The sequence below is a fragment of the Lonchura striata genome, chromosome 10 (assembly GCF_046129695.1).
Source record: "Lonchura striata isolate bLonStr1 chromosome 10, bLonStr1.mat, whole genome shotgun sequence".
NCBI lineage: Eukaryota > Metazoa > Chordata > Aves > Passeriformes > Estrildidae > Lonchura > Lonchura striata.
The window spans coordinates 14840981-14861194 of record NC_134612.1 but is presented as its reverse complement, the minus strand read 5'-3'; the positions used below and the strand labels follow the sequence as shown (position 1 = coordinate 14861194).

The window sequence follows — 20214 nt, the reverse complement described above, 5'->3', positions numbered from 1 at the left end:
GTGACTCTAATGGTGGAATTGCTGGATGCTGTGACCTGGCCCTCAACTGCATTTGTAGCTGTGTGTTTGAATCATTAAGGTTGAAAAAGATCTCCCAAGTTCATCAAGCTGATGGAACTTGTCAGCTGCACCATAGTACTGAGTTCTGAGTACCAAGAGTTCGCATTACAGTTGGTGTAAAACCTGTGACATCTTCCCAAATAACATAGTTACAGTCAGGATAGTCCCTGGATGGTTGTTAATACTTAGTTAAAATTAGCAAAATGTTTTATATTCCGATAAATTTATGACATGCTCTTTGTGACGTGTTTGGCTCTGGCCAGTATGTTCTGTTCACATCCTGTGCTATTTTTAGTAACATTGATTATCCTTCCCCCCAGTTCTTCTGCAAAACAAAATGATACGTCTTTTTATTGGTATGTGTTACTTTCACACGTGGGTTCAGTTTCACCAGTGATCAAAACCAGAAGGATCAGTCATGTGTGAGGAATAGTTTAATCTGAGTGCTGCTGGGCTAATTGGAATGGACTAGTGGATGTGTGGCCTTTCTTTCTCTTATGTATACAAAGGAAAGTGTAATTTTAAATTGGACCCTGTCTTCCTGTTTGCTTCCACTGAAAAGGGACAAAAAGGCAGAACATGGAGTTTTTGGCAGGTCTTGAATTTGATGATTTTCTTTGGAGAACCATTTTCTGTAAAATGCATTTCTGGGGCTGTGTTGAGTGGATTGGCTAAGGAATGGGGTTAATTCCAGGACCATCAGTGGACAGTGGAAGTCTCTGTTTAGAGCTTCCGGCAGTGGCAGGGAGATCAGCCAGATTCTGTGTTGACATAAGGTTTTTCCCTATGATTGTGCAGAGTGTGTCCCATATTAGCCAAGCTCCAAACAGTATTAATAGATGCCAAACACATTTTCTGCAGCTCTGTGGGAAAGATGTTGAGTGGCAATTTATCACTTTCACTCACTCTGACCCAATCAGACCTACATTACCTGTACAGAAAAATTGATTGGGAGGGGATAATTCTCTACAGCTTTTCATGAAAGAAAGAGATATTCATTTATCACCAGACTTAGTCTTTATGGCTGTTTATGATTCTTCCGCTCATGACAGTAGGAACATGTGGGGCCCCAGGAAGTACCAGGCCTCTGAGAACACTCTGGGAGATGCTACTGTAGTGAGCGTGAGAGCCTTAACTGCAGGGTAGCATGATTTATATCAAATTTTGGCCATTAATAGTAATTATAATTTTCATAATTCAGTCCATATTGGACTAGCAGTGACTGCAGATCCAAATTAGTTTTCAGTGTTGGGGCAGGTGGGTGGGTTTGGGAAAATTCACAAGAGCACATCACAGATATATATTTTTAAAAGTATGTGCTGTGAGCTTCTCCTTGCTGCTGTTGTCATTGAGGCAATGAATATTTGGGTGAAAGTCCATCTATGTGGATCACTTGGTTCTTTTCATTCTGGTTAACAGTTAGGCTGTATAAGCTCTAATGCTCAGCCCATCTCCTCTGTGTAAAGATAATTTTAATCAACAAAGATAATTTTAATCAATAAGGAGACCTTTACCTTAGGTTGATTAATCTTGTGTTCCTTTTTCAACCCCCCCAACTATGCCAATTGCCTTAATAAAAATATTTTATTTCTCTTGAACTTCTAAAATTTCTCTTGAAAAACTTGTAGGTCTAGTGACCTGTAATGGACTAAGAATATGACTTAGGAACATTAAGTATAGATAGAGAAATAAAAATGGAATTTTTAGGGAAGAAAAAAAAGGAAGGCATCTTTGCATAAAACCTACTTTAATAATTTTTAGAACTCCATTCTAATAGAAGTGCTAATACAAGTACAATACATTCTAATACAAGTGATCAAGGACATAGTTGGCAATATATTTAACAGCAAGGAAAGTCTCTTCACAGGTTGGCTTTATCTGAGATTCAGGGAGAAGGAAACCATATCTCCCAGTGTCCCGGAGCTCGAAAGTGAAAGAGTACTTGATTCCTTGGTCATAAGCCCAGTCATCAGAGCCCCCTGCAGCAGGGTCTGTTGGTAAAGAAATTAAAGAAAGCTTAACTTGGAAAGAGTGGCTACACATCAAATGAGAAATACTTTGGAGTCAAGTCACATAGCCAGGAATGCAGAAAGAACAGATAAAAAGAAATATTCGGTGAATTGATTGATTTATCCTGCTCATGGGAAAGCTGCTGTGATTTTAGGCCTTTTATGAGCTTTGTTCCAGCTGATTTGTGCAAGCAAATGTAAACTAGCTAAACTGCTCCTTCCTTGTCACTATTGTGGGGAAACCATGGGAGAAATGTCTAAGGAACAGGAGAATGGCGTGGGGGTGTTTAGAAACACCTGGTATAAGAAGCAAATGCCCTCTCACTGAGTTACTTTTTGAGGTTCACAGAGATGGGAAAAAATTGCAAATCTGGGATTTCAGCTCTATCTTTTTCTGCTGGACAAATAGTACCCTCCCTTTTCAGTAGATGGTATGATAAAAACAGTCTCTTTTGCTAAGGAAGGAGCCTCCAAAATTGCCCAGCATCACCAACACGTTTCTAAAGGAAGAGTCTCCAAAAATATAAAAAAAAAATTGGAAAAAACTGTTTTTTAAAATGTTTGGGAGGGGATGGTTAATTATTTGAGGAAGGAGGAACAGGCAAGAAGCAGGAATTAGATTCCATATTTAAGTAAATCAAGAGGTCTTAAATAGGGGAGATACTGAGAAAACCTCGACTTGGCTTTTGGCACTGCAAAGGCCATATGCACAGCTGAGTTCCCAAGAAGGGTAGAATAATTAGTCATTACAAATAGGATTGTAATTAGTATGTGTCTCAGAATGTAATGCAAATTAAAAGAAATTGGGGTTGCTGGAGTAGTTGAAGGATTCACATCACATAGTGGAATCAAAGGACTCACATCATCTTTGACTTGGAGATACTGGAAATGCAGAAAATCTCAGGTCAAGGTTTTTATATTTAAATCTGAGCTGTGTATGATTTAGGAATTCATGCTATGCATGTGAATTCATAAACATTTTGCTACATCACTTGACTTTCCAAGGGGTCACCCACTTCGTGGGACCCTAGGGAATAAATTATCCCATAATTTAGAAATGACAGGTCCCACATATGCCTCTTCATATATGCATGTGAAGGAAGAAGAGGACTATTTAGAAAGAGGAACAAGAATCACTAGGAAACTGCATTTTATAGCCCTAGTAGTACTTAACAGGGATTGTCAGTATATTTAGGTCAATACTTACAGATTGTTTTTGCTCCTGGACCGTATGTATATTTAGTGTTGTACAAACTGGCCAGCTCTTTGGAAGCAGCTCTAGCTATGGAATTCTGTAAGAAAAGAAGTGATAAATGCAGATTTTCAGAAACTTTCTGAGTGAATCTAAGCAATTACACTGGTCTATAAACTAAAAAGCCATGCTGGAGAAGCTTTTATTAGAAAATTGGTGTTGAGTTTTCAGTATGGCTAGGTGTCAGTAGCTGACAAGGCCCAGCTTGTCCTGGTGCTGTGAAAAGTGCTTGCTAGCAAAGCATTTATTCTCAGAGGTTTAATGGAGTGTGGTCCAGTCTGTCTATGGTCTGTTGCAGCCTGGTGTACAGTCTAGGGGGATTTGGACAGATAAGGGAACAAGAGGTAACAGCACTTTCTAGACTTAGAAGAAGCTTGTGCAAGGTTAAAACTAAATAAGGAACCTTACTTAGAGATAAGAGAATCTTAGAGAATGGTAATAACTTGGTACAGTAACTTGCAAACATACAATAGCCTTTCTTTTCCTTCTGTTCATGCAGCTATACACTCAGAGTGGAGTCAGCTCAGTCAGGGGTGTTGAACATTGATACAAGTGGAAACAGATTAAAGTCTTATAAATATTAACAGCCAAAAAAGGCATAAATTACCCTGAAACCATATGTAGTCTCATTAATTTCAATTCATTTCCTGTGCACAGAGGGACTCATTCAACTCCCACTGATTCAGTGAGGGTTGGATCAGGCCCATCAATAGTACTATGAAGCTTTGTATGTTTGCATTAAGGAAAATTACAGACTTTTCTTTGGAACGTGTGGCTTTTCCAATTCTTCATTATACAACATGTTGGTAATAAAACATGAAAACTATTACTAACAGATGATAAATATGAATGATTTTTGAAAGCATATGTTCAGTATAAGCAATGGGTTGCCATATATTTCTTTATAGCTTGCAGCTGAATGGCTTACTATTCCAGGAATTTCCTCAAGCCCTTTCCTTCTCTGTAGGTTACACTCTGGCTCACATCCCAGTGGAAGATATATTGTAAAATATTCTCTGTTCAACCTTATGCTTCAAGTGTTCTTCTGATTTACTCAAAAAGGCATATTGGACAATATTTAGAAAATTTTAGTTAACTGAGAGAACTTTCTCAGCTTTTAAAATACAACATCACAACATGTTTGCATTATCACTGGCAGCCTACTCTCTAGCAGAATTGCAAGTGTTTCCCCATTCCCAAATATTTGGTTTTGAACATTTTAGAACTATGGGAGTTTGCTCTAGAAATTTGTGGTCCTTTAGCATACAAAGGATATTTAAACAAAACAAACCAAAGCATACTTAAAGTGTGTCTTTCCACCTATAACACTGACTGTGCCTGAATGTGGGGTTTGGTTTCTGGCCTCTCTATCACACAAAGATAAGCAATTGCAAGGAAGTATGTTGTTACTCTGTATTTCACAATCTTGGATCCAGAGCAATTGGAGTAGCTGAGCTCTCTCCCGTTATCTTCTTTTTTGTTTGGTTTGGGTTGGGTTTTTTCCTCTCTTTTTTAATCCCTCAATAAATTGATTTTTCTAAAATTCATAATAATTTTTAACACATGTTGAGGGAATTGTAGAGGTTGAAGTCTGCTATCTGCTAGCAATGCCATGTTTTCTTCAGCCATCTGTTGTTTATAATGCACACATTTAATCAGCAGCTGAGATTGAGTCAAATCTTCTCTCAATAGCAAATGAATTTTTAAATGTAAACTGATTCTTCTTCTATTCAAATATATGCAAAGTGGAAATAAAATTTGGAAAGATTGTCTGGTTCAATATGCAGACCTGTAACTGGTATTTGCTCTCTTTAGTTAACTAAAGTAGGGACAATAGAACAACAGAACTGCTCTGTGGGGCTGTTTGACCCAGGGCATTTGTTCCACCCAGCAGATAAGTGATGGCTTTAAATCATACCAGAACACATACCGGAAAAAGTATGTCAGGAAATCTTTTTACCTGAGGGATTTTTTTTATTGTTGGTCAGGAAGTTGTAAAAACAGAGATGTGTAGAAAGACCAGTTGAGATTTCCAGCTGTTTAGAGCCTAGAATCCAAATAAACAGCTTCCTCAACCTCTCCAGGTTGGAGATAAAGGTGGTGTTTTAAATGACCCTCTCTAAGTGAAAAACATGCCTAAGCATTTATGACTTCATAATGAAATTAAGCTTTATCAGAAGTTTTGATATATTTTTGTTTTCCTTTAAATGACTCTCTAACATTTACTGTCTTATTAGATTTGCAGTCTAAAACGTAAAGGTAGAAAAATAAATTTCAACTTTATAGTAACTAATGTAATTTGTTAATAATATAATATAAACCAGCAGGAATAATATGTATTAAGTAAATACTTGTGAGTATAAACACAAAATATGAGGAAAATGTCCTTGGTTGTTTTTTCAAAATAGCTCAATTACTCAAAGTAATCCTTAAGAAGGAAATAATAGGGAGGTCAATGCAGAAGTATATAAATAGTGCCTAATGTTTTCCAAAAGGGTGAAAAGTGTTTTGGGTTTTCAAGCCTGTAAATTGTGTGGAATACACCTGCAAGGAGAAACATTGTTTTCCTTTTGACCTTTGAGGATATTCTTTGTTGTTCAATGATTTTCTACATCTCTTTACGTAATGAGCTTAACTGAATTGTGGTTTGTTTGGAGTTTGTTTGTTTGGGGTTTTATACTGTTAAGAATCCCTCTTTTGCAAGGAAAATGCTGCTGAGATTTATAGTAGCAGAGAAACAAGTGGCGCCCTGCAGTCGAAGAAGTAACTCCAGAGTAATACTGTTGTAACTGGAAGCAGAAATGGCTTTTCAGCTTCTGACTCCCAGCTGAGCTCTCAGAGCTGGTCATTTCAGCAGAAGGCAGCATTTCCTGTGCTCATCACCCATCTGTGTTTACACTGCAATTACCAATATTTCATTTATCTGTGTACAGAGTGCGTGAGCCAGGGACACAGCAGAGTTGTGTTCTCAGTTGTCATTATCTTATATAATTAACAACTTTCAAACCTAGGTTTTTTTCAGTTATTAGCTTTTAATGAAAGATGTGGTACTGGCATCTCTTTCTCACCACATTGGAAGTTTGAACTATCAAGATAAATTATCAGGCTAAGCATATTTTTTGTGTTAATAGGTAATTTTTATGAGAGCATCTCATCTCCCTCATTTTACTCTTGTATCATCAGGGTGGATTTGCCAGGAAACTGTGACCATTTAGAAACACTCCACAGATGTTGATATGCAGCTGCTGTTTGTGGACAACTCCCTTTGCCCTCTCAATCTGAGAGTGGTCTAGAGAAGCCTTTTCACTGCTTGACTGGACCCTTTGCTCTCTTCCCTCACTGGACTGCCAACTGATTTGCTCAAGGCTGAAAACTATTTTCCCTTCACACTGGTCTTTCATGCTTTACTTGTTAAGTAAAGGGACCCTCAACTTCCTTTGTAATGAAAGGCTGAAATTGTGTCTTTGCTAAGTTAGCTTTAGCCAAGTGAATTGAAACTTCAGAGCCTTCTTGTTTTGCCAGTAAAAACAGACTCCCCCTCAAGGGTCCATGATGATGTGTAATTTAGTTCACTGTTCTGTTGTTGCTCATATGCTCCAAGACCCCAGGGAATCCAGGCAGTAAGGACTTCAGTGGAATGATTCTTTTTCTTTACAAGCTTGTTTTTCTATGACAGTTTCTACAGTGTTTAAGAAATTATTCCCTGGTGAGAGGGTTTCCACTGCAACTCAGTTGGGCCCTACACCTGTTGGAAACTCTTGTCTGTCAGCCAGATTCACACATCAACTTCATCTGGAAGATGCTACTACTAAACACATCCTTTTCACAATTTTAAGACTGCCAGTACATAACAGTTCTGTTGGGGTAAAATCTTGTGGAAGAGCTGTGAAGCAAATTTCAAATACTGCTTTACTGCCCACTTTCCTATTTGTTGTGCTTCCCAGTTGACTTTTTAATATTTAATGTAACAAGTAGTACAATCATAGTAATACAATCAATGCAAAAGTGCAGATACAACAGCAGCAAGACTGCAACTCCTCATGGGCTTGTCTGAGTCTCTGAGATGTAGGATTTTTGCTATCCAACAGCTCTTAGCCACAGGTCTTCATATGTCTTAAGTATATTCAGGACTTCACAACTAGGCACTAAGTTAAATAATCAGACTGATATTCACAGTCATGCTATATATTTGAAATTCAGTCTTGCAGGCTGCACAGACTCTGGGCATATCTCCACTTTCTAATATGTCCTCTTTTAAGCACTCAAGAGGAAGTGAAATGCCAGACCAACCCAATATGGAAAGTGAATTTTGGTGAGTTAAAACAACAAGTCATGCAGCCAGTGTGCATTCAAGTAATACAGACAGGAATTATTTTGGGTTGTAAATGAATGTAATATTCTGCAGCCTGTGAAACTGTACTAACACACCTACATTAATCTGGTAAGTGAGTATGAGCTGGCTGCACACATATATTTGGCGCTGCATTTAACTGAGAGATGGAATTGAACTGGGAAGGAAGGAAGGGTACAATACACACTCCTCTGCTCTCTCAAACTACAGTTCACAGCCAATTCAAATACAAACAAGAACTGATAAACTAGATTTGTCTGCTTAAAATGAGGAAAGTCTAATGGGAGGCTAAGGCAAATATATGAAGTAATTAAAAAATATAGGCTGAACTGTTTGTGAGAAGTCTGATTAAATACATGGTTCTTTATTGCAAGAGGACAAAAATGTGAATAGTAAAATAAAGATAGTCTTTTTTGGGGTGTGGAGAGATACTGGTCTTGCCAAGCCTATTTTGTTATTGTGAAAAGCTAATGCTTCTGTTCCCTGTAGGAGAGGGATTCAAGTGTGTATTCTGTGTTCAGGGCAATACATCAGGGTATAATAAAGAATGAGCCAAGAGGATTACAAAGCAGACAAGATGTGATTCTCCAAATGGAGGACATATTTCTTTAAGGGTGTCATCACAAGAATATTGTGTAACTTCTGAGAAATTCCTGACCTAGATTTTCCTGTCTTGGGTGTTTTTATTTTTGTTGTTTGGATAACAGTGAAAATTTTGTGCAGCTCTTAGGTTAGGGGCACAAAACAACAACCCTGAATAAAGAGAGAGAAATTTTGGGAAAATCCTTGTGAACTGTGGGATTTATAACCTCACAGATTCTCTTGCATCTTAGGGGAAGAGTGCAAGGTTGTGGGAAGAAAGGGACATATGTGACTTTTGTTAAATTTTACACCCCAAGACCGGGCATGGTTGATGGATATTTCAAATCCCTGGCTTTAAGTCAGTTACAATAACTTTGAGCTGTTCTGATTTGCTGAGCAATGCAGTAGAACACAGAGGGGTTCTCTGAGTTCCCTGTTCTATCTGACAAACCAAAGCAGTTTTAGGCCTTCTAGTGATTTCTTGAGGCTGTAAACAGAAAACGTCTTTTCAGCCCCAAGGACACACTATTCACTATGTGTTCAGGGAAGGAAGGTACAGGCATTCTCTGGACCTTTCTCTTCTGAAGATTTAGTGTCCTTAATCTCAGATTACTCATTTTTTTCACCCTTCTGTACCTCAGACACTGGAATGCGACATAAGCCCCATGGTATTATGTTACCTTTAATTAAATACAAAATGTTATTAATGAGAAGCAGACATGCAAGGTTTTGTTTAAACACATGTCCAGTTGCTCACTGAAAGAGATAAGAAATTGCAGCTATATTTCCTTTAATTTATTAGATCTGTCAGGGTAAAAATAACATCTAAGATAAGATAATGGCACTATAAATTTTGCTTCTTCATTTAGAAAATGATTTATGATTATTTTATTTGCCCAAACAATAGCTATTAAAAGTTAAGATTCTCATTCTTAAGCATTTCTCCAAATTCTAAATTTCGACAGAACTTTTAGACATTAAACACAGCAATTGTCATATAAAGTAATTCCTCTTTTTGTAGCTATCTTGTCTCAAGCAAGTACAGTTGTTGATTGAAAATGTTGAATTTTCTTTAGTCACAGCTTAAATGAATGTATCTTAGTTATTTGAACTAACCCAAAAAGCTGCACTTGTGAACCTGACACACAGCCTGTAGAAGTCAATTTTTCCATTTAATTCACTGACACTGGAGTGCGTAAGATCCTTTCTTGTTTAATTATCTCAATTACAGGTAATATTGATTGGATGATACTCTGTTCTCATTGTCCAAAAGGACTTTCGGCAACAAGTCTTTCCATGTAAAAATCAGATACTGCACAGGTTGAACACCTCTAGGATCCTGCTGTCTGTTGGGATCACCAACAGAGGAAATAATTTCCCTCAATTAAGATGCAAAAAGTACTCATAAGGTCACCTTGTCATGGTGGTGAGATTTGTGGTTGCTCTGTGAAGAATATAATGGATATATCTGGTATCAGTGTGACTGATTTAAAATATAGAGTAAAGTAATATTGGAAAGGCTAATATGCAAAGTGAAATCAAATGGCTGAAGAGGAATATATGTCCTGTGTTCCTGAGCAATTTAGTTTTTATGCTTTGTGGCAGCAGCAGAATTGTCTTCTATGGCAGGAAAGGGAAGTTTAAATTTTACTATGTATTAGAATAGAACAGTGACAATATAAAATTTTAATTTAAGTATTTTAAAATCTAGCAAAGGAGATGGTTTCTTTCTTGCTGCTAGGATTTGCTTTAATAATGAGTTGTCAGTGTACTTTCTCTGTTTAATACTGTGAGAAACACACTGTACTTTTAGTTACATTTCATCACATTTACTCTTCATTCAAAAAATGGGGGCAGAATTTCGTGCAAATTTTTGACAAGTATGAGCTTTGTGATCTTGACAACAAAGTAGATTAAAGTGTTTAGTGCTGCTTATTACTTTAGACTGAATGGTAATGTGTGAATTATGAAGCTTTTGTGAAAAATGAAGGCAAGATATTACTACCACTCCTGAAATAATTTCAATTACAAAATTCCTGGAATATAAATTAAGAAAACAAAAATCTTAATTTTAATTTAATCTTCTCTTTTAGGCTTAAAAAAAAAATCGAACAAGAAACTTCAGTCTTGGCCCCAGTTTGTGTTTGTGTTCAGAACCAAGACATGTATTTGGGAACATTCATAAATCTGTCAAACCTGCACAGCAACACACATTGTTGTTGCCTTGGACTTTTGGCAGCATCGAGGAAAGAGGGGGAATCAAAATGTGTTTGTTTTGTCTTGCTGTGTTGTTTTCCCTGCCAACAGATTCGAATTGCTAATATGCAGAGAACTGAAGTAATTTTATTATTCATGATTGTTGATTCTTGGCCTATGAAATGTGTAAGGCTTTTTTACACATTTAATAGTTTTAAACTCTGTTTTTAAGGATCAAAAGAAAATTTTAAATGGCATTAGAGTGTGGCTTTTCTCTGGAATTTATGAAAGAGGAATTGTCCTTTAAAATACCACATTCATCGTCTCCTCTTCTAAATAAAATGTCTATGCTTAAATCCAGGCCTCTTGGAAAAGGCCTCAAAACTGAAACTTTTTACATGTTTTGTATCTGTTTTCAATTTACTTTCGTCAAGATCTGCCTCTTTGATTTGACCTTGTACCAATAGGAGTTTCACCATTTTACTGAGAGTAGTTCAGTAGAAAGTGGTAGACAGAGATCTTTGCCTGCTGTTGATACCAGTTGAGTTACTTCACAGTTATTGCAATTTGTCAAGCTGCTACCTTGGCTTACAGGCCATACTGCTTTTATGTAAAATATTAAAGCTACACCTACAGCAGCCTCTGGAGTCAGCAAGAGGGAGTGCTGCACAGCAGAGTGGATTTCTGGATGGTGTGACTGGAACACAGAACTGATATTGTGTCAAATTCATTGTGCACATGGAAATTAAGTAAGGCTCTGAAGTTCATCCTGTGCTTCAGCTATCTTGAAACCATCATGGTAACTTGCTAAGTCTAAAATATTTTCAAAACCTGGCAATATGGATTCTTTCCAGACGTTAAAGAAACTGCTTGAAGTTAAAGGTACCTAAATAGCAAGTGATGATTTTTGCTTATTCTTTTCATAAAGTCAAAATGACAAAGAGACTTACCAGTTCCTCGTAATCTGATGGCAAATTGTAAGTGTATGAATAAGGAAACAGCAGTAGCTGGGAATAGGAGTGAATAGTCAAGTATGCCTTGATTGTAGAAAGATGTTCACGAATAAAATCAGCCAAAGCCTTGGTCTCCTTTTCAGACTCAGGTGCAGAGCCACAGTAAGTGGCATCACAGGGGTATTCTGAGGCGCCAATAGCTGAGAAGAAATGTGAATTTAATGAGTACTTAATGAAGAAGTATATTATTAGGAGAGTCATGTTACACATGTTTATAGGTAAGCCTTTGAAATTCTGCTAATACACAAGCCATATCAGAGGAAAGAATATTTTATGGCATAGTTAAGATGCTGGGAAACATCCCATAGCAATGAATAAATATGGCCTTTACAGAGTGCATAGTTGGAAGAACATGAATATGGATGTAAAGACTTATTATTATGCTTTTTTTCCCAAAACTGCTCTAAAAATTAAACACAAGCTATTCCACAATGCTTCACTCAAGCTGAAGCTGGACCATCAGGTAGGGGAAATCCAATAGTTAAGTATAGTGGCTATTGCACCTGTGTGTAATTACTTGCAACTCTTGTTAGGAGACACTTACTGCACCAGCCAGCATCAAAATTCCTGTTGGGATCTGTCCCAATGCAAATGCTCCCGGAATTTTTAGAGCGTGTCTTTCTCCACATGCGGTCCTGTAACAGAATCACAGATGAAAACTTAAAAGTTCTGCCAGTTGACTTTTCCAACAATAAGAAAGAAGAATGCACTTACTTTTGTCCAAGTGTAAACGTAACCATCAATGTTAAGAACAGGCAGAACGTAGAAGTCCAGCTTGTCCAGAAGTGTGGTCATGACAGTATCTTTTCCATAGGTCTCCACAGCCTACTTGGAAAAAAGTAGAAAAAAGCTGATGATGGTATCTTCACAGATGTGTATCTCCTGTGCAGGCCTGGGTCTGGGTCAAGAATTAATGAAAGTGGTAGAAAAACTCATCCAGGTCACTCCAGCACATGAGATGGCACCCCTGTGTTCTGATGTGTGCTTAGATTTGCACTGACTCAAACCACACTGCTGTTAGAAAACCATTTTATACTGCTAGATAAATTATAAGATGACAGAATGTTGATTTTGAACAGAATAATAAATCACTGGAAAGAGATTTCCATCTACTAGCTTCTTGATTACAGGCAGAACAATACTGCTGTCCATCTATATTCCTACATCCTAACACTTTAAAGGTTTGAGTTTAATTTATATGAGAATGAGAAATCATTATTTCCATTTTTTATATCTGTTGTGCAGAAATTTTATCAACTACCACAATTATAGAGAATATTTCTAAGAAACACCCTAACACATTTCCAATCATAAGTCTGTGGATGCATTTATTCATAGGGAGACAGATTTTCCCTGCACTTTTCCAGACACAGATATTGAATAACAAACAGGAACTCCTGCAATATCAGGAGATTGTTCATGGTCTGGCACTTGCTATGCTTGTTCACAGATTCATATCAGTGTTGAGAGACCATACAATTATCATGGAAATTTGCTCTAAGTGTATTGTACCCATGTTTTGTTTACACAGCCATAAAGGGCAACAAGGGGCAATGCAATGGAAAAAGGCTTTTTTTGTCCTGTAACTGACAAGTAGGAGGGTGGGATATAAAATCCAGAAAAGCAGTTTCAGATAATTTGAAATAATTTTTCCTGGGTTTTATTTTATGCTTATTTTGTTTTTTTATTGTTGTCTGGGTGGGTTTCTCTTTTGAGATACCTATAACAATCCATGTTGCTCATGTTTTTCTCTATTTTTTTTACTTTTGTGTCTAGAAGCAATCCTAAGTGAAATTCTGATGATACGCAAAGGTCTGCTCTTTTAAAGCACTTCTGCCTATGGACACACTGAGCAGAGGCACTGCTGGTGTCAGGTACAACCATGAATTAAGCGACCAGACAGTGAAAATGACAGCTGCAGTGACGTGAATTGCTGAGAGAAAAATGGTACCACATACTGTCTGCAGCCTTATTAGGCACTAATGAAATCATATCCCCATTGACTCCACGAAAATGTCACTTCCAATTTCCACTGCTCCCTACACAAAACTGCATCCCTGTCTGATAACACTGAGATTGTACTTGCCACCAAGGCCTCTGCCAGCATGGCTGGCTCATGTAGATTGGCTTTCCTTTCCTTGGGTTTTAGATTCCAGCTGCTACTTCAGGTGTGGCTTTATTTATTTGTTTGGTTAGTTTTGCTGGTGTTTTTTTCTTACTCTTCCAACAGAAGTTATTACAAAATTTGAGATTCAGTCAGTAAGTTGCTAAATTAATTGATCTGCCCCATCTGAGGAGTAATATACCTGTCTCTGTGAAGATGACTGTGCAGCATTTGATAATCCCCACCTGCTTTATATTGGTAGTGAGAAAGAAATTATAAAGGACATAAAATTGTTTAATTTGAGACCTAAAGTATCCCAGACTGAAGTGAAGCTAATTTCACCTGTGCAGCTCTTCCTTTAATATGGTTTAATATTTTAGCACCTTTCTGTACAGCCTGAGGTGGCAGCTCAAAGGGATGTATATGCATTTCCCTCTTCCTGAGTGGAGCCTAGGGAGCTTTATTTACAGTCTTCTTCCTTTCTTGGGTACATTTCCTCAGTGCTGAGCTGCAGGTAGGTTTACACCTCTCTGTTGCCTTACTGAGTAAAGCAGGTTGCAAGGAATCCACCACCTGGCACTGTAGCAAGTCAACTGTTCTAAAGTGCATTCAGGTGCCTTCTGATGTGCCCTTGAATTTTCTTATTCCTTATGTCTGTGTACAGAATATGGCTATGTCTGTAGTGTTACTCAAGCACTACAAATTTGCTTTCCTCTCACCTTTCTCTGACTACAGGTGCAAAAAAAATTTACAAACTGAGTAACCGTTGTAGTTGTCAGTACCTCTTAGGCACATTTCAGAACCTCTTAGACACATTTCAGGTTGCCTTAAGCTGCTGAAAGATTACAGGTCCAAGCACAAAGATTTGGTTTAAGTAGTTACACCTTAACCCGCTGAGGTGAGGAGAAGGCACAAGCAGACATGTATTTAGAGGGAAAAAGGCAGTGGCCTGAGCTCTTGCTTCTCATTTAAGATTTTCATAAACATAGGTTTTGTAAATTATTTTTTCATCATTAAGCTTACTGACCTCTTTCACAAACCACTGGCAAAAAGCAGGGCTGATCCACTCTCTTGCGTGGAAACCACAATCCATAAAGATGGCCTTCTTATTTGCACCACTTTTTCCCATCTAGGAAAAAAACAACAACAAAAACAACACCCCAAGGCTTAAACAAAATAAATTGTGTGCAGAACAAGTCAGTTAGCTTGCTGACCTCCTAAGAAGTCAAACGTTATACAAATATGGGATTCCTTGTTTAAATGGAAATCTATGGAGTGCTCCCAACTGTACCTGACCATGACATTCAAGCTAAAAAAATACTCTTAATAATTTCATTTTTATTGATGTTGATGAACTTCCCCCAATTATTTAATTGGTCTGCATTGTTGATTTATTTCCTGTAGTGTCTCTAAAAGTTTATCTTGTATGTTTGAATGATATATTACTGTAAATAGAGGCAAAAAAAGAAATTGAGGCACTTACTTTGAGAAGGTACATTGGCCGTCCTTCATATGTTTTCCCAATTACACTACGAGAGACAAGGTCTGGGTTCTGAGCAGCAATATCAGCAGTCCAAGCAGCTATCTGTTTAATAAAGAGGTTAAATCTAAATCTCTGTTCCTCAGGTCCAGACTGATTAATTTGCATATTTCCAGCCAGAACAGTCTTTCTGAGAATCTAATGTGCCCTATTATTTAATACAATTTGTAGATTGCCAAGCAGCCACTGCAAAGATGTGAAGAGTTGCATGGCCATGATTACATGTCAGGAAAAATGAGCATGGCTGTGAAAAAAGGAGGAAGGGGTCTTATGACAGGAGATGAAGAGCTAGAACTGAAGCAGGAAATGGAATTGAGCTGTTTACCAGAGGAGATGGGAGAAATATTGAAAAGGAAAGGAAATTAATAGTGAAGCATCTCAGCTTCACTATTATGTCAATGGATGAAGCAGAAGAGGAAAAGGGAAGAAGGCTGGAAGCACTTTGACTACAGAAGGTACTAAGCTGCTAATGTGGTAAATTCTTGACTTTACCGTGTCCCAGTCGTTGTACTTCACATAGCTGTGGCCAGCAGTACGAGCTTGGCTGTCAAACTGGGCATCCAGTGCAGCCTGCAGGTTGTCGATCAGAACTCTGCAAGAAGGCACCATGAAAAGTGTAAAGAGAAACATACAGCAATCCAGCAGGAAAGTAAGACATTTGAAGGTCTGCCCAGCATTTGGGCTGCACTGATTGGGAAAGGAAAGGTGGGCAGGTTGAAAATAAGACACAGGAGTTTCAAGTTTCAACCTGCATCCTGCCTCAGCCTTGCCATAAGAAGGACCAGGGAGCAACAGGCTCCTGCCAATTAGCAGCTGCCTCACTCCCATACTAACAAACCTGCAGGGTGGAAGCAGTTTGGTTTCAGAAAAATGGCAATGCTGAGACAGAGCATGTCTCAAAATGAGTTCTAGGCTGATCTTATGTTGCCAGCTGCTTCTGTCAATAGGAAAAGGGCCTTCTTGAACTTTTGATACTGGAGGACAGTTAGACTGCAGCAATGTTTCAAAACCAGGCAGCAACCCAGAGATATTTGCCTGATGAAATTCCCTGTCAAGCCAAGCTTCCAAAGGTTAGATGTGGTTTGACAGCTCTATTGCAGGTGGCATTATCCATCCTCCAAGCTGCTTTATTGCATGTGAAGTGAGCTAGTTAATAGAACACAATTTCAAGAAAACCTCAACAGCCTGTCTGGATTGGTTGGATCTCTCCTGTTCATTTTTCCCTGGGGCTGACACAAAGGCACAACTTATCACTGAGCATGCTCTTGAGGACCTTTTGTTTATATTTCAACCTTGGTTATCAAAAAATGAAGTCCTCTTGTTTTTCCAGCGCCTGTCTTAAAACTCTTTCAAATCTTATTCATCCAGGATATGTCCTTGATCATTTGTGATTTGGATAGAGGAACAGGAGACCAGTTTGTGAAGCACCAGCAGCCTTCAGAACAAATATTGCAAGTGACATGATGTCATGGCACTGCAGCTGCACTTCAAAAGGATTATAACAGCTTGGGCTGTCACAAGGACAATCCACTGAAGTTTTTCAGGGACAGCTTCCAGACATTCTGGCCTTTTGTTGCAATCAAAAGATTTGTGCATGGACCTGAGGCAATAAATGAATATTATAGGAAAACTAACACATGTAGAGTAACTCCTTCACTAAAGAGGAAATTCCACTGAAATGAGACTCCGGTACTGTATGTGCACTGTGAGATTATTGAAAACCATTTATTCTAGAGTGCTTTTAGATTCTGTTTCTGCAGAGGCATCCAAATCAAACACGATTGACATGAGGCCAGTAAGTTTATGGATGGATTAAGTCTGGCTTGACAGATTGACAGATCATGAAAGTTATCCTGAGAACTCTGATGTCCAATGAAGGAGTTTGGTCTCGTAACAACAGCAGTGGGACTGAGAGACAAAAACTCTACTCTCAGCCAAATGAAATAATAAAAAAACTTGATCAAATGCTACTGACTTTCAGTGTCTGAGTACATAATGTTGACAGACTATGCTTTACACATCAAAGAAGCCTGATAATGAAGTTGAGCAGAGCCATTCTGCAATACTTAAAGTGGAGTGAAAGGAGAGATGAAGATAGACCATGCCTCTCCAGCTCAAAGGGAATTTCTCATCCTCAGTTAATACTTGCCCAGTGATTGAAGATATGAAGTGAAGAATAGGGTCATGCAACTCTTTATTCTCCTTATTCTTCCATTAGTGGTACCCACAATAGTGCTTGTGTTCCCAGTGTTGTGCAATGTGGCAGTGTGCTCTGTTCACTCCATTTGTGCTGCAGTCAGATTTGGTCAGCTCTCCCTTTGGAGACATCTTTGCCATGGATCTGCTATGCGACTTCTGTCAGCCCAAGGCTGTCCTGGGAATCTGTTTCCTTGGCCTTTCACCTGGCAGCTGTATTCTGTCTGTATTCACCTGTTGGATATTTTTGGCCTAGACATTGTTCTGCAACTCACTAGTGACCTGCTTATGGGAGCCCTTGAGGCTCACCATTTTATTTTCTGGCTTCAGTTCCCTGTCCATTTCCCTCATCTGGTGTATTTTCTGGCTCTTTCTAGACCTTTGCTGCACTTTGTGTGTAGTAGGAAATATTTCTATTCCCATCCATACTACAGCCTTGTGTACTGCAGTGAGCTTTCATCTCAGGGAAATTTCTGGTACTGCATCTCTGCTTCCTGTCTCTTCCCTCTATCAACATTTCATCTCACCCTGTCAATGCAGAGCAGTCCATTTGAACTGTCATAGGAAAGCTGAACCCAGTAGATTTATCCATAGGAGGGATGAAGTTAAAACAGGAAAATCAGTTGACCAATATGAAAAGCTCAAACACACCCTCCATGGTATTTAGTTCACTTCTACTCAAAGTACAGTAGTGAGAACAAACTTACTGATATTCTATTCCATTTTCTTTCAAAAGATCTTCAACCTTAAAAGACTTCTCAGCTTCAACTCGGAAATCAACTTGCATTTTTGGCCTTACCAGTGTGACAGAGTCTGGCTGCCAAAAGTCAACCTGAAATGAATACATAGACAAATAAATACATACATGTGGCTGTAATTTTTTAGATTGGTGTATGTGTGCTGGTGACGTTGTGATTAATATATAGAATTTCATGCCTATCCTATTACACTGATTCAACATTGCTTCCCACAAGTATCAACCTAAATTTTAAATGGAAATTGATTAAGATTTTATTAGGCCCTGCATTTTATATGGCAGAATTCTGGAGATTTCACAAATTGTCTCCATCATTTGCATTCAGACAGAATTGTGAATATTGTAACTATATTTATATTTATATTTATAACTTCTTTCATTTTTACAGCTTCTTTCATTTTTTTTGCTCAGGATTTTGCCTATAAATGTCAGAGAGAAATTAATTCAATATCAGGGGTGAACTGTATGAATATTTTACATAAATCAGCTGAAAAAGACTGTTGTCTGTATGAGGGCTTTTAAAAGAGATCACTGAAGTAGATATGAGGAACCTGTGCCTTTGAAGATGTTTCATTCCAAGTGGACAAACAACAGTGTTATTGCTTCTTCACTTATTTTTGCTGAAGTAAGCATCCAAGCCTCTGGATTTAGTACTCTGTTGAAGGCCAATGGAAACAAAGCTGAGTTGCCAGCCTGATGCCTTTTCACCCTTTCATCTCATGAAGGCAAAAGAAATTTGGGCTGCTTATTCATGAATTATGTGTCATCAAATGAGGTGATTGTTCTAGAATACACAATTACATCAGTCCTGACTGACTGCTTTGTATAACAATGGTAGTTCAGGGATCTTTTCTTAAAAGAAAAAGAAAACAAACAATCCTTTGATATTTCACACTTAAAAGCAAGTATGGTATATATTAATTTCCTTAGTATTGGCAGCACCATTCCAATAGTATGTTGTTCTACAGAAAACTGTTCCAGCATGCTGTAGTAGCCTGTTGATGATAGGTCTACACATCTGTACTTCATTAAAAATACCATCCTTTCATCCTACAGCTAACGGTGTCTTTTTCACCAACAGCTATTTTACAACATCAAAGCTGAACAGAAATATTGAAAACACATTTGCTGTCTTTGTTGTTTTTCATCGTGTCATTGTGTCATAATATATCTACATCAAGGTCGGTGAGAAACATGCAGCTTAGAGAGAAGGGAAGCTTTAAAGGAAAGTCAGAGAAGAAAAGAGGCCAAAGGAAAATTCATTTTGCTGGGAGTATAGATTTTTAGAATACTTACATGAGCAAAATATTTCGCTTGTAATGGTAAAAGTTCTGGTAATTGGAATTTCCATAATTTATCTAATACATTCTTGAAAGCACCTGATACTGAATACAGCCTTTAAGATTTATTTATTCTATTAATAAATTCTGATGGGCACTTTGACATTCAGATTGGGTAAACCAGACTTCTTAAAAGGTATTTGAATGTTTTGTATAGCTCTAGTTTTATCAACTTGTCCTATTCCTTCCAAAGAAACAATACAGCTAACTTGAATGAAACCAAGATCTTTAATTCTGTGGTACAATTTAAAAAAATGTATCTGTTATTTGAGCAAAAGGAGAAATATTTCCCTCAACTACAATATAATGACTTCCCCTATTCCTTTACCTCCATGATGCTGGCAAGGAAATTGAGGATTTCCACTTGCTCATCATTCTGTGGAATCACACGGAACACCTTCTGTCTGTAAGGGAAGAAAAAGATTCGATTTGAAACAGTTGAAAGCCTTTTGATCATGCAGAAGAAATCACAGATGTAAAACTCAATGTCTGTTCTTACCCATCAAAGGAAAGATCCTGCAGGTGAGCAGAAACAGATGCAGCACCTATGAGAACCAAGAGTGCCCACATTTTCTCAAACAGGTTTTCTGTTCTTTTTCTGCTGCTTTTATAACTTGTTTTGACCTTCTTTTTATCAGTTATACACCAGAATAACCTACTGATCACCTGATAGTTTACTCTCTTATCCTTGTTTTATTCGCATACTATTTATATTGTGTTTTCCTCTACACCTGTGAAAACAGCTGAAAGTCTCACAGAGGCCTGGCTAAAGAATCTTGCTGTTTAAGCTGGATAAACTCTTGATATGAGAAAG

The 20214-nt window shown here is 37.9% G+C and overlaps 1 protein-coding gene across 1 annotated transcript; it reads right to left on the bottom strand.

Annotated features, from left to right (window-relative positions):
* Nucleotides 1-1863: 1863 nt before the first annotated feature.
* On the bottom strand, nt 1864-19970 carry CPB1 (carboxypeptidase B1). The gene is made up of 11 exons (XM_021536904.2): nt 19900-19970; nt 19729-19804; nt 18011-18135; nt 15600-15699; nt 15051-15152; nt 14595-14696; nt 12178-12288; nt 12008-12098; nt 11401-11603; nt 3277-3361; nt 1864-2051 (listed from the first exon to the last, which is right to left on the bottom strand). The coding sequence occupies exons 1-11, from the start codon at nt 19968-19970 to the stop codon at nt 1864-1866; spliced, it is 1254 nt and encodes a 417-aa protein (XP_021392579.1).
* Between the last annotated feature and the right edge of the window lie 244 nt (nt 19971-20214).